This window comes from Protopterus annectens, chromosome 1.part1 (genome assembly GCF_019279795.1).
Source record: "Protopterus annectens isolate FY-2018-M chromosome 1.part1, PAN1.0, whole genome shotgun sequence".
Classification (NCBI taxonomy): Eukaryota; Metazoa; Chordata; order Ceratodontiformes; family Protopteridae; genus Protopterus; species Protopterus annectens.
Window position 1 is genome coordinate 637628627 of NC_056726.1, and position 25564 is coordinate 637654190.

The 25564-nt window shown below is 40.3% G+C and overlaps 1 protein-coding gene across 1 annotated transcript in view; it reads right to left on the bottom strand.

The window, feature by feature from the left end:
• LOC122814926 (isoaspartyl peptidase/L-asparaginase-like) overlaps positions 1 to 25564 on the bottom strand; it is a 431511-nt gene that overhangs the window by 372551 nt on the left and 33396 nt on the right. The window contains exon 2 of the mRNA XM_044087192.1: positions 21007 to 21252. Coding sequence (XP_043943127.1) covers positions 21007 to 21193 — 187 coding nt within the window. The 5' untranslated portion in view covers positions 21194 to 21252. The remainder of the gene's footprint in view (positions 1 to 21006; positions 21253 to 25564) is intronic.

Consider the following 25564-nt stretch of genomic DNA (forward strand, 5'->3'; position numbering starts at 1 on the left):
ATCAAAATGTATAGACAGCTGCTTCCTTATCAGCTTACAACATCCATCCACTACCCATTTGCTAGCAGCCCTCCTCCATTGAGAGTTACTACATCCTTGCAAAAATATTACTAAACTATCTGATTTTAAAAGTCAGATAAGCTTGTCAAAAGTAAGAATCAAGAGGTTAGAGGTGCAATACATTTACTTATTCATTTGTTTATGCATTTATCTATCCTTTGTTGAGCAGGTTAATCCCACTAGGCCACTGGCATCTTTTCAGGAGAGACCCGAGATGTAAAAGCCTTTACAACTTCCCTTCCATACTTCTTCTTGTGCTAACTCTACTAATTTCATAATACCCAACCTTCACTCCTACAACCTAACATACACACGTTACTCATTACTACATGTAACTCGTACTTTTTATGCCATGTTAATGGTGTATGTCAAAGTTGCAAATGCAAAATCTACATTGTCGATCCCAATATATTTACTGCTCCATGAGTACCATTCTCTTTGATAATGTATATTCTGTACGTCAATAACTTTATCATAACTTTCAATGACATGGTTTGCCTTTTGCCCAGGTCGTGCCTAAAAAGAGGCCTTGGGGTAGTGTGTTAACCCAATCAACAAATGCAGTAAAAAGATTCCATAAAAATGTAAGAGATTTGCTAAAGGATATGCTGTGCACTACGGCAAATTAAATTCCATAAAACTGGGAACAACAGAGATACAATGGACGTTTGTGCACTATTACAACTTCCTGACAACTTCAAGCATATTGTTTAATGGCACTACAAGCGTATGATCAGCTTGCCCAGAATGTTGCCTTAGAAGTTAGTATTTTCTTTTAAAACAACAAAAATCTAGCAGGAGGGAACACCCTATCTGTGTTCATTTTTAAAACGCCTTTATTGAATTAACACCTAGGCAAACACACATTTATATATATATATATATATATATATATATATATATATATATATATATATATATAAAAAGAAAGAAAAAATTAACGTGTTGCTAGTTACAGACTTTACACATCATGTTTCTATCATCAAACCAGCATTATATAAACCATTCAATTCCTACCTCCCCTTAAATCTCACTCCTCCTCCTAAACATTATTCTGCATGTATTGTTATCGCAATTTCCATTTTTATGTTTATAGGTTCATAGGATGATAATAGTCTACTGACCTGGAGGCCCTTATAACACTAGCCAGTCCAGCAGAGAGACAGGTGGGATCCCAGGGGTGTATTTTCTGTTTCCCATCAAGTCATCCAGGTCCTCTTAAAGAGGGTTAGAGTGGTACTCTTCTTGACATGGAGAGGGAGTCTATTTCACAGATGGAGGAGTCTTTGGGACACAAATCTATCCTGCCAAAAAGTTCTATTAATGTCACAGACCAGGTTGCAGCCTTGCATGTGGGTTGCATGAGTTGAGTTACAGATATGAGCAACTCCTTCAAGGCTGGGTCTGAGATGGCCTTGTATGCCAGACACAGGTCACCTCTGAGCAGTCTGTATGAGACTGCGTAGAGGGACAGGGCTTTTAGCCTATATGTACAGGATGGGTGTTTGAGACCCTGAATTTTGCTGGTCAAGAACCTCTGTGGTCTCTCCAGTTCCTGCATGTGCCTGGCAAGGCACATGCCAAAGGAGGCATTGTACTTGATAATGGGTCTGATAAGGGAGGACTACAGGTATGTCATGACCTCCTTATTCCTGGATGAAATGCCCTTAATTATGAGGTGGGCCATGTAAAAAGCTTTCCGTGCAACGGAGGCAATGTGGCAGTCAAAATTCAGGTTGCTATCAACCTGGGTGCCGAAGTCCCTCACAAATAACTGCATGCTTAGTACGTTGTTATTAATGTGATAATTAGTGGGAATGCCATTTTCCCCAAAGGGGACAATGATGCATTTCTTGGCATTCAGTTTGAGGCCGTGCTTCTGGCACCAGTCATTAGAATGGGTAAGGCCCTCTTGGAGGATGTTCACATCACTAGGGGAATTTAAGATAGCACCCAGCTTGCAGTCATCTGCAAACCTGGTCAGCCACAGGCCACTGGTTTTGGCTTGCAACTCATAAAAGTATATCCCAAACAGCAGAGGCCTCAAGACTGATCCTTGGAGTACACCACTTGTTCCGGGTCTACTACAAGAGATAGAACCCACTCAGTCATAATAGGGGATGCCATCGGTGAGACAGTTAGCTACCCATCTGGTAACAGAGGTTGATGCCCAGCTGGGAGAGTTTGTCTGTTATGCCCGAGTGGGGAATAGTGTTGAAGGCTTTAGCTAGGTCAAGGTAGGCAGTGCCCACCGTCTTCCGCTTGTCCATGGCTTTGGTGACTGTTTCGAAGAAGACAACCAAGTTTAACAGGCATGATCTCCTTTTGACAAAACCAAACTGTGTGGGGTCAAGCATTTGGAGGTTGCCAATGTCTTTGTTTATAAGGTCCATGTAATTTGCTCTTACCCTTTTCTAAAGATCCAACATCCAGGTTTTATCTCTTTTACAATAGTCAATACTTCAAATATAGCTAGCTTGGACTTTGATTTCCATTTATTACTAATTGCTTTTTTGGCTGCCACCAGAATTAAACTTAGCAAGGCCTTACTGTGTCTATGCAATTCCGATCCTGTAACCCAGCTCAAAAATAATGTCCTTGCTTACACATTTCCTCATTCAGTATTTCTGAGAAAGTACTCTGTAGGGAATTTATGAAGTCTGCAACTCATTACACTTCCAAAACATATGTTCCCATTTACCTTTGTCTTCTCCATCATACCTCCAACACTCTTTGGAGTCTGCTTGAGGTATAAAATACCTATGCAAACATTTCCAACAAAAATCCTAAATATTCTAGGCTTTGTTGCAGACTTGGGATCCATACATATGTCCTCCCATTATTTCTTAGTGAATTGCTTATTCTCTCTTTCTTCCCAATCTTTTCTAACCTCATCTGTTGGATTCCTATAGTTACCATGCAATATTTCACATCTTTAACAGCAGCTTCTGTTCTAGATTCAACTGAAAACTCTAACAGACCAAGTCTTTCACTTAAGATTCCCCTATCCCTTTCTCTTTCCATATACTCTGATATCAAATCACTGATAGGGAAGGCAGTCTCTAGTCTGCAGTCGAAATGTCTTCTTGGTCTCTTCCAATTATATTACCGTTCCTTCTCTAGTTATTTGCTCCCAACACCTTTTTTCTGAAGTAAATTCCATCTCCTCTTGCCTATTCTCTGTACCCATAATTGCAGTCATCCCTATAAGAAAAACTAATTTCTCCATTCTCATATTGATTTGGTTCTTAAAATACTTTCTGCTGCTTTATGAATATAATATTCTGTATGGCTGTTATTCTCCTTAAGGATCTGCATACAAAATCTCTCTCTCTCTCCTTATTTCTTTAATTTCCCCCCTCTTCATCATCATCCCTTTCCACTCTGAATTATAGCTTACTGCTCGTTAAGAATTTGAGCCTCAGCTATGCAGTTCTAAAATATCCATTCAAATCACATAATCCTAAGTCAACTTGCTCTGCTGGAAGGATCAACTTATCTCACTTGATCCTTGCCCTCTACCCCTCCCAGAAAAAATTCTTCAGCTCTATTAATTATTGTCCACAACTTCTACTCTGGTTGAGAAAAATATGCCTGCTCTGGTGGATAAAAATATGCCTGCCCTGTATCTAAAACTAAGGGACTGAAAAACATTTCACTGCTTGCATCTTGCTATCCATAAACAAGAGCTTCCAGTTTTATCATCTTTTTAGTCTCTTCCCATGTATCCTTAGCATCCACAACAGAATCCTTTTTATTCCATACTCTTAAATACTTCATGTTAACATGTCCCCATAAATACTTCATTTTAACATGTCCCCATAAATACTTCATTTTAACATGTCCCCATAAAAAAAACAAAATAATATAAAATATATGGATATTGCCCCAATTCATGTCTGGGTACATACGTAACAGCTACAGCTTTTATTTTCATTAATTTTATACACCGGAAAGGCGTGAAACTGTCTCAAAATATTTCACAACACTTAGATGTCCTTTTCTGTTTTTATCAGGTACAAAATAATATTGTCTGCAAGTAAAGCCAACTTTTCTTAATTACCATACCAATTATATCCTTGAATTTCTGAGTCCCTTATTTTCTTTGCCAGTGGTTCTAAATATAAAACAAACAAAGGAGAAAGAGGATACTCCTGACTGGCTCCTCTGTTCAGACACAACTTGTCAGAAAGGAACCCTCCCACTTTAAGTTTTACTTCTGATCCCCAACACATCTTCGTATTTAATCTTAGCATTACATCAGGGAATGCAAATGCTTTAACTGCCCTACTCATACAATCCAGCTTAGTCTGCTGAATGCTTTTTCTGCATCAATACCAAACAACAATGGTATTTTCTTAGACTCTGCTTCCATCTGGATCACTATTCATCTATTAATGTTGTTAAATGTTTCCACAAAACCACACTGAACCATATCTATTAATTTTAGAAAACACTTTATAATCACGGTTTAAAATTGAGATGGGCCTATATGCAGCTGGGTCTCATGGGTTTTTACAGCCACCACAGCTTTCTCCTAGGATATTGGTATTTCCCTTCTTTGTAAATACTGTTAAACAATACTTTCCAGACTTTTATCACTTTCTTCCCTCTTTGCTTCCGAACTTCCACAAGAATAGCATCTACTCCTAGTGATGTTCATGCAGATTGATTATATGTCACCATTTTTATCTCATCTCCTCATACTTAACTGTTAAGGTGTCGAGCTTCATCTACCTCTAATCATGGCATACTTAAGTCTTCAATAAATATTTCCATTTTGTGCTTTTCCTTGATTTCATTTTTCTGCTTTATACAAAATTTCATAAAATATCTGAAGTATCTGCAAAAACACCTCTACATGATCTATGGATATTTTACTTGTTAAAGACTCAGCAAGTTTAGCAACAACCCTTTCTCCTTTGTCTTGCTAAGTTGTTGTGCTGAAAGGTTTTGTGCTCTAACAGTTGCGTAACAGCAACCTTTCTAAAATCATGCATATTATCCAGAGTCTCTCTATTTTCCATTTACCACTTTGCGGTTGCACCTCTTCTTCTTCTATGAGATTCCCCTTATTCTGCAATCCTTTAACCTTTGTCAGCCTTTCTAAATAATTCCTGTTACTTATTAACTCCCTTTTTCTTTTATTTCTACCATATTTTAAACTCCACTTTCATGTTAACCTACTCACTAGCTATAGCTTCTAAAGAAATTTCCAACTTCCCTAATAACTCTCAAATACTTTTCACACCCTATTCTTTAAATTCCTCTCCTTTAAAATGTAGGTGGGGAGGTAACAGTCTCATTTTCACTTTATTACCCTGCATTTTTACCATAGCTGTTGCTGGTGCATGATCTGAAATAGTTACTAATTTGGGTCAAAGCTTTCAATTAAATGCATGTTTCTATGAAATATAATTTCTTTTTAGTCTAGCACAGTTACTATACCTTGGGAAACATGTAAATTCTCTCAGGAGTGCCTACTACTGAATTTATGTCTTCCATACCAAACATTTTCATAAATTTCTTTAGAAATCTTTCCTCTTTTGTTATATTTTTCCTTCTAGGTCCCCTGATACATCCTCACTATTGTAAATAAAGTTCCAATACCCACCTATAAATAATATTCCATGCTAAAAGTTGATTTCTCCCAAATTTTTCTTAAGCTCCATAACAGCAGCTTTAGGTAGAATAACATGTCAGCATAATCTTCCTCCCTTGCCAGCAGCCCCCTACTACTGCAAATCTACCATTTTTTAACATCTATCATGATTGGACCTCTTCTAGCAATTGGTACAAGCACTCCCTTTTTCCTTTGTCCCTGACGCCAAATATCCATCTTGAAATCCTTTCTTTATTTAATTCAAATGCTCACTTCTTTTCAAATGCATCTCCTGTGGCATTGTTATTTGCACTCTGAATTTTTTATTATTATTCAATACTTGTATCTTTTTGTATACAGCTGTGAGGCCATTCACGTTCCAAACTAATATGGATAGTGTAGCCATAAGAAATTATTCTCATCTATGTATTTGTATATATCTATAACAGTTTTTTTAAATGTCTATTTCCAGCTTTTGTGTTACACGCACTCACTAATGCTTGGCAGGTTTACCTTTCATACAGTTGTTTCTTGACATCTCAATTTAACCTATGTCGCATTCTACAAGACATTTGTTTTAATGAAAACCCTCAAACAAAAAACTAAACAAAATTCAGAGCACCACCATAACCTATTAACATAAAAACAAACATACAAAACTATTTACAACTTCAAATGAAATGTAACTCTCCTGATACAAAGAATTGTCCCAAAACCATTAGCTGCACACACAAGCATTACCCAACCTACAATTGAGGTTTATCCACGCTAAAGTCAATATTAGAGCCTGTGCTCCTACTTAAAATAATTGATGTCTCTTCTTGTCTTATCTTTATTCCCCAACAGCTTTTATGCTTTCAGAAAACTTTAACATTTAGCCTTAGAAAAGTGTTCTGGCTTTTACTGCCTGTACCTGTATCCATGGAAACTTACAACAAAATATATAGCTGCCTTCAACTGCAGACTTCACAACTCACACTGAACATTTTACTTGCTAAAGGACACATTTTAATTAAACCCAGGTGTCTCTTATTTACTTATATAAAAAAACTTTCTATGGTAAAGCAAAGGGCATTAACAGAGACATTCACCTATGCAAAACTTGAGAAAACATATCAACTTTATGTAATCAACTCTATGTAATCCGTGCATTTGTTTACACCCCATCCCCACCTCAGCAACCCAAGATTACAGCATATTAACTTAAAAATGCTTTTTTTCAAGCCTTTCTTCTCTTTTCACATTGGAATGTTTGTATTTCCTAAAACTAAAAAAGAAGGAAAAAATACACTGGTTTACTTTAGTTATCTTTATCACATACAACAATAACTGAAAATGCTTTACTATATAACATGCAGCTTTTATCATGAAATGCTTTATACAAATATTGTTAATTTTTTTATACTTATGTGACGATTGGGGAGAGATGGGCGAAAGCTGCCAGCCTAGTCAAATAGAATTTGATATTTAACTCTGGCATTTGTAAATAAATGTAAAATACAGGCATATTTTCTTGATAATAAATGTAAAATACAGGCATGTTTCTTGAGCGTAAAGAAAACACTGTAAAATGCGAAGTTCAAGATTGTTGCAACATTGCCATCTGCTGTAAGGAAAACCAAGCCAAGCATTTCAAATGTCTTTGAAAGTACAATTATCTAAAAAAATGGTGCCAGAGCGTCTAGCTGAAGACATTCTTCCTATTGTCTTAACTTAAGGAATAATTGTTAGAGTGTACATGTGGACTGTGCTTTATTGCTTTGGTTTCTGCTAGAGTGTATATGTGAAATGCCTTTTATTATTGCATTCTCCTGTGCAGGTGTTAGCTTGCTAAATAATGTAAATGGAGTTTCTATTAGCCTGGGAACTCAGGGCAGGTGTCAAGATGATGCAATATGAATACTGGGAAAACCTAAATGTCAAACATGATGTAATCTGGGGAGGACCCAGAGACATGTTTGTTAGTGATGTTTTATAAACTGTGTCTCAGAGAGACATAAAAAAGCATTTTGATCTTGATATCCAACTTACCAGCACTCTGTTTATACTCACATGTAAGTTTTTAGCACTGTGATTTCTTGTACGAATAGTTAAAGCTAGTAAAGATTAATTAGGTATTTTACTTTTAAATCAGACCTGTCCTACTGTATTATTTTACGTTTCACTGAACTCTTAGATATCTCTGTGGTGTAGTAGTTTTGTTTTATGTTTTAATTATTTATTATTAAATATTTTTAAAACCTTCTACCTGTGGCTGGTTTGTGTGGAGATAAGCTGTAGCGTACATTGCATATTTATATAGAGTTTATTGTAATAGGCCACTCTGATAAGCCTTTGACTGTATAGTCAAATTACCACTGGATAACAATATTTCACATTAATAATTGGACACCCTTTTAAGGGCCTTTTAATAGCGGATATGATTAACTGGGTGGTGGCAGTAATTACTACCATACAGTCTGGGTAAAAGGGGCACAGTTGGAGAATCTGTATCAGCCTTTCCCATGAGTATCTGTGAAATTGTATAAATACTTATCTCAAAGTGTGTATGTGTGGTGTCAGCTACTTGGCAGGGACACAAAGCACTGGTTGGACAGAGAGGGTACTGGAGGTTACTACCATACAGTCTGGGTAAAAGGGGCACAGTTGGAGAATCTGTATCAGCCTTTCCCAGGAGTATCTGTGAAATTGTATAAATACTTATCTCAAAGTGTGTATGTGTGGTGTCAGCTACTTGGCAGGGACACAAAGCACTGGTTGGACAGAGAGGGTACTGGAGGTTCTAGCTTGCCCAGTTAGGCTGAGACCTGGACCCTAAAGCTGTGCCAGTGGGGAGTCTTATTGGGGACCTGGTGAGCAAGGGAGCAGCCAGCCCCAGATTGACTGTGATCTCTGTGTGCACTTAGGGAAATTGTACTTTACTGTGTGTATTAGTTATCCTTTCCTCTTCTATGAGAGGACCTCCCTGGTGTTAGTGGTGAGGATCGAGGTTCCTTGATTGCTGTGCCAACTTACAGTTGTGCTACCTTACAGTTACTTCTTTTTCTTCTTATTTTTTCTTTCTTTCCTTTTATCTTTTTTTTTCCTTTTATTATCCTTCCAAATATTGACATGATATGGGGTATATGCTGTCAGTCCTCCACACGTTTAACAAAACTCAACAAAAGTCCAATCTTTCCACTTTTTATTGTTAATCTCTATTTTACAAATGTAACTGATGCATTCTAATCATGTTTATTCACCAATTTCAGTGTTGCTGGTCTTCTTCCTGTTCATCTCCATTTCACAACCCCAGACTCTGGTTCATTTCTAAGTTGCTCCCAATTCTGTGCTTTTTCAAGCACTTTTTGTTTGGAACACTAGTAAAGGTTTCACTGGCAGTCTTTTTGTAAGCTTCATTATTGGAATAATGCAAAGCAGACTACCCTTCTGTTTTATAGCTCACTTTTTGTTGAGCAAATGCTTGTATTTCTGCTTAGCCTGTTCTGCATCAAAAAATGACTTTGATCCTCAAAGACAAAAAAAAAAAAAAAAAACGCAGCTGGATATAACAGCTTGAACCTCACACCTGTTACTGGACATTCCCGGACTGTCGGGATAAATTTGCTTCTCTTCGGTCTGGAGTACAGTCAATAATCATTTTCCCACAAACATTCTACTGTCTCCAATTTTAAATACTTTGCCCTTTTGCCACAGATTTTGTCAGAATCAACTTTCTCCTGGTATGATTGCATCTATACTAATACAGGTCTTGGCTTCTTTCTCACGGCCAGATTTGCAGTATACACACAAAGTGCCCTTTCAGTTAACAAATCCTGCTGTGGAATAACAGTTCAGCTGTTTGTATTTTTTCATAAAAAATACAGTCTATTACTTCCAGTTTCTCTGTCCTCTAACTCTACCACTTTTTGAAACAGCACTTCTTCAGCAGTCTGATACGCAGCCAGCCTTTTCATTTCAACCTCTGATTTTTTCAGTTTTATCAGTTCATCTGAATAGCGGTTTAATGCTTCTTCCATTTTTTGTAGCTCTTTGTTACTCAAGTTGAGATACTTTAATGCTTCATTTATTTTAATCAGCTTTGAGAACATTTGATTTATTTTTTCATCTAGATTACTGGAAGCCATGCCTTGTCCAAAGCTGAATCTTGAATTGCTTTTTGCTGAGCAGTTGCAGGATTCTTCTCAGGTAAAGTTTTCTCATCAACTTTTCTAGTTAATATTCTTTCAAACTCTCCAAGTTTCTTCTTTGCTGGCATCCAGGCAGTGTACTTACTAGACAGTAATAATTTACTAAAACTGGTAGAATTACTGGCTTTTATCTTTCAGTTTCTTTTTTCACACTTGGAGAAAAAAAATATGCTGTAGATCACTGTGCAGCGATCTTGGAAGTCCCTCATGTTCTCATAAGTTGTACAATGTAGTTTCAATTGATTTTAAATGCATTAGAAAATCTAACAGATTTTCAGCATGTTGCTACTTCTAGGAGGCAACAAAGTACAGTTTTGTACCTACCATAAATGTAAATGTTCGAGTGTACACCCTGCTGCAGTCATCACACTTGGGTTATCCTGTCGTCAGGCAGTCCCGCAGTCAGCTGAATTCCAAAGTCTTGGTCCGGCGTCAGTTGCTGATATGTAATGCATCCGACGCCATTTTTTTCAGTTTTTCTTGCCCCAGATGTCAGGTGCCCCCAAAAAGGTGGTCAGTAATTAGTACCAAATTAAGTAATTTTTTTGCACAAACACAAAATCCCTCCAGCTATAAGCAAATACATCAGGAAGGTATTGTAGAGATTTAGCCAGTTAGATCAGAGGGGGATGGAGGGTAACCTGGACTGCAGCAGGGTATACACTCGAACATCTACATTTATGGTAGGTACAAAACTGTACTGCGTTCATCGTGTTACCCTGCTGCAGTCATCACACTTGGGTAGAATCCCAAAGCTAAGGATGGGTGGAGGAGTTATAGAGGGTTAGAGGAGGCTAGAAGGCCCTGCAGAACTGCAGTGGCAAAGCCAGCTCTAGTCTTAGAGTAAAGTGGTAAGTGATAGTGTTTTGTAGAGGTGTGTACTAAACTCCAAGTTGCAGCTTCCAAAATCTCATTGGTTGGAACCCCCCTGATGAAGGCTGTAGATGTAGCTGTTGCCCTGGTAGAGTGGGGCCTAATGGTAGCAGGAACTGGTTTTCCATGATGGGTATAGCAAAAACGAATGCAATGTCCTATCCATTTGGAAATGGTTTGTTTTACCTTCCCTTGTGAAGCTGTAGCATAGGATACAAAAAGCTGGTCAGATTTTCTGACAGCCTTAGTTTTATCCAAGTAGTAACGAAGTTGCCTGTGAATGTCCAAGGAATGCAGGAGTCTTTCTCCTTTGTTCTGTGGATTTGGGAAGAAGGTGGGTAAGTGGATGGTTTGATTTAAAGCCACACTGGAAACCACCTTAGGCATGAAGGAAGGATTAGTTCGTAGAAAAATTTTGTCTTGATGGAAAATGAGGAAAGGTTCCACTGCCATTAGTGCCTGCAGCTCCGAGACTCTTCTAGCTGAAGTTATTGCTAGCAGCAGGGCAGTCTTCCATGATAGAAACTGTAGATCTGCAGAGAAAGCTGGTTCAAAGGGAGGTAGCGTAAGTTTTTCCAGAACAAAATTGAGGTCCCATGTTGGTGTAGGTGCTCTCCTGGGGGGCCTAATGTTTTTTGCCCCTCTGAGGAACTGCCTTAGAAGTGGATGCGAAAATAAGGGTGGATCCATGTTGTAGTGGGCTGAAATAGCTGATGCATGGATTTTAATGGAAGAAGAAGAAAGTCCTTTGTGCAACATCTCAGTTAAATACTGTAGAATCTGAGGCATGTGAGGCTGTAGTGTGCTTTGGCCTTTGGCTTGGTTCCAGGCGCAAACCCTTTTCCATTTGTCCGAATAGGCCTTCCTGGTGCTGGGCCTCCTAGCTTCCAGAATAACATCCATAACTGCTTGGGAAAGAGGAGCTGGCCGGATGCTTAGGTGATTTGCCATGCAGCCAGATTTAAGGTTTTGAGCTGGCTGTGAAGAATCTGATCGTTTTGCTGTGTGAGCAAATGGGCAATTTGTGGCAAAATCCAAGGAGGGCCCTGGGCCATATTCCTCAATAGTGGGTACCAGTGCTGGCATGGCCAGTCTGGGGCTATGAGTATCAGTCGTGGTCTCTCCTTTCTGACTTTCAGAAGCACCTTTGTGAGGAGAGGTAATGGAGGGAAGGCATATACTGTCAGGTTTTTCCAACTGAATGAGAGTGCGCCCACTTTCCAAGCTTGATAGTGAAGTGTCCTTGTACAAAAGTTTGTTAGTTGATAGAGGACTGGCAAACAGGTCTATGTCTGGAAGGCCCCATTTCTGAGTTATCATTGCGAATACTTGTGGATCCCAGTTTCCACTCGTGGGGATCCATGATGTTTCTGCTGAGGTCGTCTTGCCAATGTGTTCTTTTTTCCTGGCAGGAATTGAGCTTGTAACTGAACTTGGTAAGCCAGAGCTGTGTTCCACAAGGTCATTGCTTGCCTGCATAGAGGGTAGGAGTGTGTACCCCCTTGCTTGTTTATGTACCACATTACTGTGGTGTTGTTCATCCTTATTGTAAGTTGTCCTGGATGTAACAGATTCTTGAAGGCTGTCAGAGCATTCTGTACAGCTAGCACCTCTTTTTGATTGATGTGCAGATCCATTTGATCTGTAGTCCATACGCCTTGAACGCACTGTCCTGCCATGTGTGCCCCCCAGGCGTAGTCCGATGCATCTGTTGTCATAGTTTGCCTGGCTGGGGGCAAGGTGAAAGGCTGACCCTTGTTGAGGTGACATACCTGTGACCACCATAGAAATTCCTGTTGTAGGCAGGGAATGAGAGATATCATTGTGTTCAAGCTGTGGCTGTGTTGAGACCATACGCTTTTTAGGTACTACTGTAATTTCCTCATATGCAGCTTTGCAAATGGTATTCGTAGTATGCAAGATGCCATGAAGCCCAAGGCCTGCAGAATTTTTCTTGCAGGTAGTTGGGTCTTTGTTGCCATTGTTCTGAAATATTGAGTCAGTTGTAGTTGTTTGTCTGGCGTCAGATATGCCTTCTGGGCCATTGTATTCAAGCTGGCACCCAGGAATGTCATATTTTGTGAGGGTGCTAGTTTTGATTTCTTTTTGTTTACTGTGTACCCCAGGCAACTTAGAAGATATTTTACAAATGCCAGATGTTGTAAGAGGATGTCCTTGCTTTCTGCTTGGATGAGGCAGTCGTCCAGGTATGGGTATATTTGAATTCCTCTTTGTCTGCAGTATGCAATTACTGGTGCCAGGCATTTTGTGAAGACCCTGGGCGCAGTAGATAAGCCAAAGGGCAGTGCAGAGAATTGGTATTGGGTTGAACCTGCAATGAAAAGGAGGTATCTTCTGCAACTTTGTCTGATAGGGACATGCAGGTATGCCTCCTTGAGGTCCAATGTTACTAGCCATGCTTTCTTGCCCAACATGGGAAGAAGCTGCTGTAATGTTAGCATCTTGAATTTGGGTACTTGTACGAAGGTGTTTAGAATTGAAAGGTCCAGAATTGGTCTCCAGGCATTGTCCTTTCTGGGAACTAGAAAGAGTCTTGAGTAAAATCCTTGGCCTTGCTCTCGAGTAGGTACCAGTTGAATTGCTTTCATGTCCATGAGAGCTGTAATTTGTTTTTGTGCCTCTGCCCATTGATTTTGTGGCAGGTTTGGCATTCCTCTTTTCATTGGCAAGGTGTGAAAATGGAATCTGTATCCTCGTGAAATTATGTCTAGGACCCATTTGTCCTTTGTGACAATGTGCCAGTTGTCTGAAAAAAATGTGAGTTTTCCTCCCAAGGGGGCTGCCAAGAGAGTGTTGCTTGGCCAGATGAGGTGCAAGTCATTGAGTTTGCCTTCTGGTAGCTTGGGACCAGTCTTCTCCTCCCTTCTGTGTTGCAGTGCCCCATTGTCGAGGTTTGTACTGGGCTTGTGGTTGTCCTCTGCCTCTTAGATGTCTGTATTTACCCCTCTGTGGTCTGTCAGTAGCTGGAAAGGACCAATTTCTGCTGAAGCGAGGGGGCTGTACCTGTAGAAAATCTTTGACTGTCTGCATAGATTTTGCCTTATCTTCAATTTTCTTTAAAGACTTCTTCTGCTTTAACTCCAAAAAGAACATCCTGCTGTAAGGGAGCATCTAGAAGTTTTGCTTTAACATGATCAGGTAGAGTTTGTTCCTTTAACCAAGCATGCCTACGTATAACAGACCCAGTGACAGCTGCTCTGCAGGAAGCCTCCAAAGAATCAAACCCACATTGTAAAGTATGTTTGCCCACCTGTTCAGTTGCATGCAACAGATCCTGCATTTCTTTCAATTCAGACTGCTGAGGGAGTGTGCTCATTTTTATTTTAACTGAGACATTAGAAATTGCTGATATTTTAGCATGTGAAATTGGCAATTTAGTGCCCTCATAGCTAGAGTGGCTGAGGTGTAAACCTTTTTCCCCACCTGTCTAGTGCTCTGGAGTCCCTTTCCGAGGGTACAGGATTTTTTGCCACAGAAGCCTTAGCCCCTTTGGGACTCTGGGAGATAGTCTCTGGATCAGCAACAGGGCTTTTATAAAAGAATTTGTGGGAATCAGGTACTCTATAGTATCTGTCAGGTTTGGCTGGAGCAGAAGGCAGAGAATCTGGGTTCAAGACTGGATTCTAAGTAAACATCATCCACAATGTCTAAAACTGGGGGGATGGCAAGTGGTCTGTGCTGGGGGAGTAAAGGAAACTCTGTGAGTCTTTTCTTTGAGTCAGATGTTCCCTCATAGTGTGTAAAGTTTCCCCAAAGGAGTAGTCTTCAGGAGGAGAAGCTGAGGGAATAGAATCCTCAGCATCAGAATCTTCATAAGGGGAGAAGGAGTAATCTTGGTCCTCAGAGGAGCCTGAGGAAATAGACACTTGTTCAGAGGAGGCATAATCTTCCTCTTGTCTAGGCCTTTTGTCGGGTGGGGGTTGGGAGCCCCTGATTAAAGAGATCAAATCTTCAGCAATTTTGAGCATCTGTTTCTTAGGCATGGGGCCTTGAACTGGAGACTGAAGTGCAGTCTTTTTAGGTTTAATAGGAGTCTTAGTATTAGGATACGTTTTTATGGTGAGCGTCGGTCTGAAGACGCCTTCAGAAACCGAAGGTGTTTCTGCAGCACCGACATCTTTTTCAGCAGTGTCGTCGGTAGGGGCTAAACAAAATGGCTGCGTCGACCTAGTACTCTCTGCCAAAAGCTCCGAAGCGGTCTCGGGTTCCAAATCTGCGGTAGTCAGGGGCTCCGTCGGAGCCTCACTGAAGACCGGTGAACCGGAGACCGGACCAGCCGAGGCCTCGGAGTCTGGCTTGGGTCTAGGCTGCCTGTCCTTATCCTTGCATTTTTTGTGCACGCCGGTAGTCGGTTGCTCCGACGGCATAGTATAGTTAAATTTTCTACCGAAGTAGTGTTGTGCGAAATCAAAGTGTCTTTTTATAGAACGCTTATTAAACCTAGCACAAAAACGACAACCAGTGATGTCGTGATCTGGGCCTAGGCAAGGTATGCAGTAAGAATGAAAATCCTTATGAGGAATTTGCTTCCCACAAGAAATACAATTGTTAACTTTTTCTGACATCAGTCTGAAGCAAGAAAAGTTTCCCCAACGGGGTACTTAGCTTTACTGAAGACTTCGGATCTGAAATTCGACTTTGAAAATCTCAGGAGTCGGCCGACCGGCACTTGCGAACTGCTTCTGCTTCGGGCACCGCGCAGCAAGAAAGACTGAAGAAAATGGCGTTGGATGCATTACATATACCCCTGGCGCACTGACATCAGGGAAGAAGTGACAGCAACCGACGCAGGACCAAGACTTTGTAATTCCGGCCGACTGTGGGACCGCCTGACGACAGGATAACCCAAGTGTGATGACTGCAGCAGGGTAACACGATGAACATCTGATTTGTCAATATTTTAAGTACTATTAAAATGTGCACTGTAATTGTAATAGTAAAAACAAACATGGTCAATGGTATTTTCTGGGACTGAAAACCTACAATTCAGTATACAGGTAAAATAAAATTATGAAATTTCCAAAGGATACAACGGATACAAGAATATACTAGAGAAGTAAAATGTGTTGATTTTTAGATGCTGTCATCACTTCTGAAGGCCGACAGCCAAGACATCATTGAAGGCTATGAGCTAACATGCCAGATTTTAGAGGAATAAATTACTTCCACTTGGTGATCTGCATGTTTTTTTGTTTTTTGATAAAATGGGAGTAATACTGCCTGTTTGTCTATAAAACCACAAAATGGAAGAAAGTAACAGATTTTACCAACATAAAACTTTTTTCTACACCAGTACTTTAGAAGGCTAAGATAAAATTCATGTTTGATGGAGCATGATCCGCTGACTGCTAGTATTCCATGCTTCTGTTTACACAATATGCTACTGCAGTCTTTACTAGGTACACATACATAGTAAGCAGATGGTTCTGACCACCTCAGCCATGCACTGCTTTGTTTTTATGAATTTTACATGTCTGGCTAACAGATCTTTGTGCATTACCTCAATGTTTTATGACAAGCAAATTGAGTACCTCACTATTTCCAATGACCATACAGTTTGCCTGCCAGCAGTTTCTTGCTCCGTTCACATAATTTCATAGATGGAAAAATCAGTCAAGCTAGCAGCACACTTGTGTCTTACCATCCAGTCAATTACACAATTCTAAGAAGGACTGCAGACCTGTGGCAACTCAAAGAGGCAGGTGTGGGGGGGGTCAACATATGTTTTCATTACCTTTGATGTGGGGAAGATCAGAAGTCTGTGGGATCTATTCCACATGCCAGGTGTCAGAATTCATGTACTCCTGAGGTGCCAGCCTTTAAGATTAGCAAACAAAAGTTTATTTTCCTGAGCTAGAAGTAGCTTAGGTGGGTGTTAAAGAATCCCTTGACAAGTATTGAAAATAGAAAAGGGATTTCCAGATGTCCTGTGCAAATTTAACCTGCCTCCAAAAAGAATTCAACTGCTTTTGCGAAGACCATTTAAACCACATTGTGCAATATTACTTAAACACTGATTACATACCTCTCAACTTCTCTGCTAAATAAGTCCAAACAAAGCAAAAATAATGGCGGGGGGCACAAAAATCAGAAACAGAGTTTAAGTACTGTTCTTATAAATGTAGAAAGTTGCTACACTAACAGGTTTTGGGTTAGTATACATTTTCTGAATTATGTGATCCCTGAAACTCAAAACATCTGTCAATAATTTGTGACAATATTATTTACCAGAAAAATAAACAAAAATGTAACCAGAAACACAGCACAAATTAGGCACAATTATGGACATTTGAGAGGAATGCTTGATTACCATTAGCTTTACTGCGACCCCTTCATGACATAAGCAGCTTTCAGTAGTGTCTATTATGATGATAGAAACATTTGATATTTGAGTCTTATCCATGCAGTCTTTGCTTTTCCTACCTGCTATGCATCAAATCAAGATTTGTATACATTTCCTTATTTTTTTGAATTTGTCTAACTGGGCCATGTCAGACCCTTTTTCAGTGAAGGTCTGGGGTGAAAAGCTCCACAGTTATCAAGTATTGCAAGATGTGATACAATACAAAATAAGGCAAAACAGCAACTGTTATCCATCACACACAAGACAAAAATTAAAATATAAAGAAAGAAGCAAAAAAACAGAAGACATAGATCCTAGAAATCATATACAACATAGTTGCAACTTCCGTTAGGTTAACAAACAGGTGCAACAGAATGTGCAGGGTATTTCTGCTAGACAGAAAAATTGATAGGCTTGTGCCCAAGTTAATCAGTCTTTTGGCAAAAGCCCACAACCTTAGATTATGCAAGAAGACCAAACACACATGCAGATAGAGGACAGATTGACAATTGTAGTAACATAAGAAGAGAGTAGGAACATAAATGGGGAGGATGGATTATTCTCAAATATTTTTCTTTCTTAAATACACTGGCTCTTAATGATACACAGAAGACTGCTATGTGGAAAGACACAGGAAGTTAGGATCAGAAAACGACCTCCACAAAGAGACAAGCCACTAATGGAGTCCCTCAAGGATCTCTGTTGAGTCCGTTCCTCTTTGGCATCTACTTCTCGGAAGTCAAAGCCAAAGTCAAGGGCCACTGGCTGGCCATGTCTGCAGAGGATTGCAAAACAGGAGCGGTCATTGAATTCTCTCCAAGATACTAACATCTTACAGGAAGGTCTAACACAAACAAATGACTGGTGCCGATAGTACCCTTTGGGAAGTTGGCCACTCTGGGAAACTACCTCACTGACAAAACACCCGTAAGAGTAGACCCAGCAGTTATGGATTTGGAGATGCACGCAGATAGTAACCTGACCTTTGATCAACATGTGTGTAAGGTAGTAAGAAACTTATAAATAAGGACATGGCACCTAGATCCAGGGAGATCATCGTACCACTGTACTCAGTCCTTATCAACCCCATCATTGAGAATAATGCCCCCTTCGATATGTACATGACAAGGCACAAGCAACAAGTGCAACATTCACAGGTTCCTCGCAAGAGAGTACAGGGCATAAATTCAATGTTCTACAGAGATCTCTATCCTCCATTTCCCTAAACACTGCTGAGAGGTGATCTATGCCTGGCAAACAAGGAATTCATGGATCCCACTCTGATGAACATTCTGCAGAAGAATGAGCAGCATCAGAAATATGAGATTTAAGGACCCAAGTTTTGCGTACAACATAACCAGGATATGTTGGAAGGACACCATGTGAAGCAAGACCCTTCCCTACACCTATTTAAGCCTAGCCTGGACCACTGGATGGAAAATTGAAAACTCATCCCAGGTTTGACACCTATGTTTCTGATGGACAGATGTGGCCATTATATTACACCCTAGCTGCATGCGCCCTTTAAAACAACACCTAAAGGCACAAAAACTCGTGGGATACATTTGGATTGCATGGCTAGGCTTATAAAGGCCCTAGTGGTCGTTAGCGTAGTACTCACCTATGAACCCATGTACATCTCTTTTCTTTAGATCTTGTAACACAGATGGAGTGGAGTGCAGTCTTATTACTCTTGTGCTAGTAGAACTCCCCCACAAGTTAAATCCAACCATTCATTTGGCTCCTGAACTTAAGAATTTACACTCAATCTTGAAATTAATTTTTCAAATTGCATCACAGCTGCTCTGTTTTATGTCTTTTTTACTATTTATTGGTCATTACACACACTTTTTGCACCATTGCTTTATTAAGTATACAAGTCTCTTGCATAGACTCACTAGTACTACAGATGGACTCTATGGGTTGCTGCATTTCAGCTTACAAGGGGGCTACATGCGGTGAATGGTTTTAAGTTTTAACATTAAACAAACAAACCCAGTACTCAAAAATTAAACATCTGCCAATGTGCTGAAAGATTCATTTGTCTGGTGGTTTACACCCTGGCATTTATTTGTGTGCGCACTACATAATTGACATTCATTAAGACCTAGTCTGGTACCTGACCAGTGAAAGCCGTCTTCCAAGGTTTAAGAAGGAGACATATAAAGAACAGGTAACATTGCTGTGGGGAAGACAATAATGTGGGGGGGGGGGGCACAAGGTTGTGACACTGAGTGAGGGGAGGGATGTGATAAGTGAGATGCGGCTTGGGACCCCCATAAAAAAATCACAAATTGGGCCCTGCAGTTGCCAAGGCTGGCCCTGTGTGTGTGTGTGGGGGGTATACTTTTTTAAACCTCATCACGTTCTGATTTTGTATACCTACATATGCCACCTACAAGAATTTTACAAACAAATAATGTGACAGTGATCATAGACAGCTGCACATGGTTATTGCAATCTGTAGCCACAAGCTGAAATGTGCCACCTAAGTGACAGTTGAGAGAACATTATGGTAAATAACTGTATTATACTGACAGACAATTAAAGTAAGGAAGTAACACATCAGTACTCCAGTGAAGTATAACTGGTCACCCAGAGCTATACGTGTTGGCACATCGCACCAGGAGACCTCACTAAGTTCTTTAGTCTATTATTTCAAATAAAGTGACCTGCTCACCAAGTGAAACAAAGGAAGTAGTGAGACCTGGAGGCATGTTTATAAATAAAAGAGCAATAGTCTGGATTTTGTTACGTTATAACAAAGATTCAGAGCAATTTAACAATTCCGAAACTAGTTGGTTATCAGAACTGTCTTTGCTAACTTTGCAGCACTTGCTTTTCTAACTCCTATACGCAGCTTGTTGACTTTGATGTTGCTTTATCATATTTTATTTTTTGATTCTGCTAGCATTATCAATTGTAATGAATTTTATTTGCTGTTATGGTATAGCATAACTGTTACCTGTCTACTAAGTGTGTGAATGTGGGTGCCGGACTCCGGTGCGCATATGTTTCCATGAGAAAAAGACATTTAGAATTCACTAAATGAAACAGCTCATTCATAATATAAGCTTTTTTTATTTTACTGCTGACTGCTTACTGTTCTTATTATGCAATTACTATTAATTAAAATTAATACACCTAAGCATGTTAAAATAGGTCTGTGCAAAAGCAAAACAGCACTAAACAGCAGTTTGGGATGACTTATGGCCAAAATTCTGGAACAAACACCCCATGCACATAAAACCAAGTTCATCTTTGTCCATATTTAACGGTATGTGTGAGAAACAGAAAATTTAGCCAAGGACTACCCCCTGTACTACTAATGGACAATGACAGCTCCTACATGCTTTATCCCATGCAAGGGTCCCCTCAAATATCTAAGGTATGATCCCAATTACTCTCTTTAGGGGTAATTATAACCACGGGATGGGGTAAGGCTAATCTCTAAGCAAATGGGATAGGTTAATTCCAGCAGAAAAAAAGGTAAATTGGCTAGGTTTAAAATAGTCTGCAAGGGCAGCTAGCCCTGTAATTATCTATGAACCGGGCATGCTCATTGCAAAGACAAGCACATTAGCATAAGTTGAAGACTCGGTCCTGGTGATCATCCACTATAAGCAGAAGCAGTCATGGTCTGTTGTTTCTATTTTCTTGGGGGGGGGGGTTGACATGTAACTTAATGTTTGCAAACTACTCAGAAGGCATGGAGACCTGGGTTTACCAGAAAATATCTGCATGCATGTTTAGCTGCGCTTCTTCACAATGTTAAGTGCATGGGTCTGTTAAATTACTGTAGATTGCCACTACAATTATAACCCTACCTGTCCCCAATTACACAAACATTTATAAAATCAAATATATCATATTCTGCTTTAATTCGTAAACATTAACATTTAACAATATTTGTTTACCTGCATTAAATATGGGGTCATTTTCCATGACTACAACTGCTTCTTCAACAGCATCGACCACACTGCCACCTTGCTGAAGTTTTTTGAAACCAGATACTACTGCCCGCTTTACACCCAGCATGTACTTTTCATCTTTTCCCGGCATGATTGCCCCAGCACCACCATGGACTACTATCACAGGCTTCATTCTTAACAAGCATCCACAAGCTGCAACGACAAGCACTTGGGAAAACCCAGAAAGTAAGACTGCAGAGATAAAACACAAAAGTTCTGGTTAACAGCATGGCGTACAACTCATAATACGCACTAGAGGAACAAACTATATAATTGCTCATGTCTACAATACAAATACCACATACTGTATCAGAATTCTAAAGTTCCAGATTACAACGAATGTTTGGTCCAACAGTTATGAAAAATGAAGGTGTTCTTCTTACCTCTGCCAAGTACACTGGAATCTTTACTGCGGATGTGAAATATTAACACACCTACAGCTCAAAGTCCAAGTTTCCCAGTAAATTATTTCAACAAATCAATCAGTCAGCTAATGCTTGCAGTGGCAAAAAGAAATAGTACGTAATCAAATAGTTCTCTCTCAACATCTGGTCTCACATCTCATAAATAAAAAAAAAAGTTACACCATCATACTAGATCTTTGAGTATGGCTCTAGCTGCAAGAAGAATAAGGATTGTTTCTAGACATCCAACCGTGTCAATACACACCTATAATGCACAGCTATTCTAAAATATTCATTATATTAATTTGTGGACTGAAAGAGAGAAAGAGTTGAAAAATGGCTGAGGAAAGGAGGCTAACATTACAGTCAGAGTACTTTTAGGTTCATAGGTTGGTACTAGGCTGTCTGCCTGAAGGCATTTATAAGCCTAGCCAGAATGTGTTGGCTTTCGCTGCCCCCTTAGATTAGTTCCCTGTGCCTCTGTCCAGCAGAGCCACTGAAGTGATCCCCAGGGGTAAACTGTTTCCCAACCACTTGTCAAGACTTCTCTTGAAGAGTGTTAGCGAGGAGCTCTGCCTAATGTAGATTGGAATCTTGTTCCAAAGCATGGGAAGTCTCTGGGACAGGAATCTATCCCTCCAGCACATCCTATTTATTGTTGTAGTGAGGTTTAGATCCCTAGAGCGTGTGTGGCTCAACGGGATATGTTTTTTTTAGGTGGAGCATGTCCATCAATTCTGGATTGGACATGGCCTTGTATGTCAGGCAGAGATCACCTCTGAGTAGGCGGTATGCAACAGAGTACAGCTGGAGTTTCTTCAGTTGAGCTACATAAGGCATCTGTTTGAGGCCAGTGATCCTCTTGGTGAGGTTACTTTCCAGCTGTTGCAGGTGTCTTGTAATGTACATCCCAAATGGAGTGTTGTACTCTATGATGGGTCTGATGAGTAGAGGGGCACAATGATCTCTTTTGATCTGGATGCGAACCCTTTTGTGATTAAGTGAGCCACATAGAAGGATTTTCTAACCACTTTGGCAATGTGATTATCAAAGGAGAAATTACCATCTACTTGGGTCCCCAGATCCCTTATTATGTCTTCCGTATTTAGGGGACTACCACCTATGTGGTAGATTTGTGGGTACTTTGTTTTTTCCAAAGGGGATGACTATGCACTTTTTGGCATTTAGCTTGAGGCCATGATTTTGACACCAGGTATCCGTCTCAGTGAGACCCTTTTGGAGGATGTCTGTGTCAGTCGGAGAGTCAATTATAGCCCCTAGTTTGTAGTCGCCTGCAAACTTGGTCAGCCATAGTCCTTCTGTGCTTGCCTGTACCTCTGAGAAGTCCATGCCAGACAGGAGGGGTCCTAGGACTGTGCCCTGGAGAATGCCACTTGTAACCGGTTTAGAGTCGGACCTAGCTCCCGCAACTCTCACCATGTCAGTTCTGTCCGTGAGCCAGTTGGCAACCCATCTTGTGACGTAAGGGTTTATGTTCAGGCTGGTGAGCTCGTCTATAATCCCAGAATGGGGAATGGTGTTGAAGGCCTTTGCGAGGTCTAGGTAGGCTGTGTGTACCACCTTTTCCTCATCTATAGCCTTGGTAACTGTCTCAAAAAAGTCCACCAAGTTTAGGAGGCATGATCTGCCCTTAAAGCCGAACTGTGCAGGGTCCAGTGTTAGAGGTTCCCAATGTCTCAGTTAACGAGTTCCATGATGATGTGCTCCATAGCCTTGCAGACCAAGCTAGTCAGGCTTATAGGGCGAAAGTTCCCAGGGTCTGTTGTGGCTCCACCTTTGTGGAGCGGAATAACCATTGTGTGCCACTCTATAGGTACGTAGCCTGTGGAGAGGCCGAGTTTGAACAATGTGTTTAGGTGAGGGGTTAGTTTGTCTTTGAGCTTGTGTAGGACACAGCTTGGGACACCGTCCGGTCCCATTGATGCTGTGTTTTTGGCTTCGGAGAGGGCTGTTTTAACCTGAGTGTCTGTGATTTCAGGGGCTCTACATTCTTCTGGTATGGCTATGGGCCTTTTGGGGGGGGTGAAGTTTGCACCGAACCTGTCTGCCAGGATGTTGGCGATATGGGTCAGTTCAGTGTATTTTGTGCCATTCTGCACTAACTCTGAGTAAATCCGAGCATTGCCACTTAGAATCTTGACATAGCTAAATAATGCCCTGTGGTCATCTTTGGAGTCCTTGGCAATTTTTCTTTTGAAGCTCGCCTTGGATGACTTTATGAGGGTCATAGTTTCTTGTGGATACTGATCAGGGATGTCTTCCCTTCTTGGGATTTTACTCTTTTCTGTACTAGTTTCCTCCTTCTATTGAATAGCTTGTTTATGGCAGGGGTCCACCAGACTGGTTTCCTTTTCTTGGAGGAGTGAATCTTGGTTTTGCTTGGGATAGCATGATCCATGCATTCTTGTAGGTGCCCGTAGAATGCATTAGTAAAGGATTTTGCAGCTTGGACAGCATTATTCTTTAGCATGGGGGCATTGAAACATTCCACCTCGGTCTTAAGTAACGTGAAGTTTGTTTTTGAAATGGTTTTTCATGGTGGGGGTGGAATGTGGATATCCACAGTGATTTGTTTATGGTCAGATCTAACCAGCGAGGGTTGACCTCTGGTGTGGAACACTGGTCGCCCATGTTGGTGATGACCAGGTCATCACAGATGCAGCATATTATAGTCAGTGCACATAACTTTTGCATGTCAACTCATGGAGTCTTGACTACAGAAACAAACAATTATGACTCCTTACCTCAGTCCTCGTAGAAGGCTGCTCCTGTGACAATATCCCCTTTAAGACAATGGTCCTACAGGGAGGCCAGGACATGAACATTAAAATTAGTTCATACTTATTGTTTACTAACTTTTGTGGCAACAATCATCTTTTCTACAGTTATGCGTTCTGCCCAAACACCCAAGCCATGTATGGAAATCCAGTATGCAGAATCTGTCCCTTAAGTCTCGAAACGGAGGGAAGAAAACCCGAAGAAAAATTGGATGGTTCAAGTGCAACTCTACAGATACTATGGGGAAGAAGGAAGGACCAATGTGCAACAAAACCCTGACTTACTGGTATACAAAGTAAAGTGAAACAGGACCTGAAGCTCAGAAATTCAATTTACAGGATACCTAAAAAACAGTAGTCCAAGAAAGAAAGAAAGAATTTTAAGACTGGTGGAAGTTGGAGATTCAAAGGATGGGAAGTACACTTTTCCAAGATAAGTATATATTGGCTCAAGGTGGAATCAAATATCTAATGGCCTTTCTTGTAAACCTTAAGCGAGTTCAAGGGTTTAGCATCTTCACCAGAAGTGTGAAAGTTGCAAACTGACACCAAATGAACTTAATAGTGAAACAGTTCAAGCCTCAGTCAGGCAATTCTGAAAGATACTGAAAAATAATTCAGGTAGGACAGAAAAAGGGACTTACCTCACATGCAATGTCTGGTTGGAAAAGAGGTTCTAATAGTCCTGATATATCTTCTGAGTAAATGGCATCTGAAAAGCTATAATGTTGGAGCCTACTCTTTCAGAAAAATCTCAATCTTATAACTAATGAACAAGTGGAATGATTAGTTTAAGGAAATTAAGATTAGCATGAGACATCACAAAAGGATAAGTTAGCATGAAGATTGGCATGAGACGTCACAAAAGGATGAGTTAGCATGAAGATTGGCATGAGACGTCACAAAAGGATGAGTTAGCATGAAGATTGGCATGAGACGTCACAAAAGGATAAGTTAGCATGAAGATTGGCATGAGACGTCACAAAAGGATAAGTTAGCATGAAGATTGGCATGAGACGTCACAAAAGGATGAGTTAGCATGAAGATTGGCATGAGACGTCACAAAAGGATGAGTTAGCATGAAGATTGGCATGAGACGTCACAAAAAGATGAGTTAGCATGAAGATTGGCATGAGACGTCACAAAAGGATAAGTTAGCATGAAGATTGGCATGAGACGTCACAAAAGGATAAGTTAGCATGAAGACTGGCATGAGACGTCACAAAAGGATAAGTTAGCATGAAGACTGGCATGAGACGTCACAAAAGGATGAGTTAGCATGAAGATTGGCATGAGACGTCA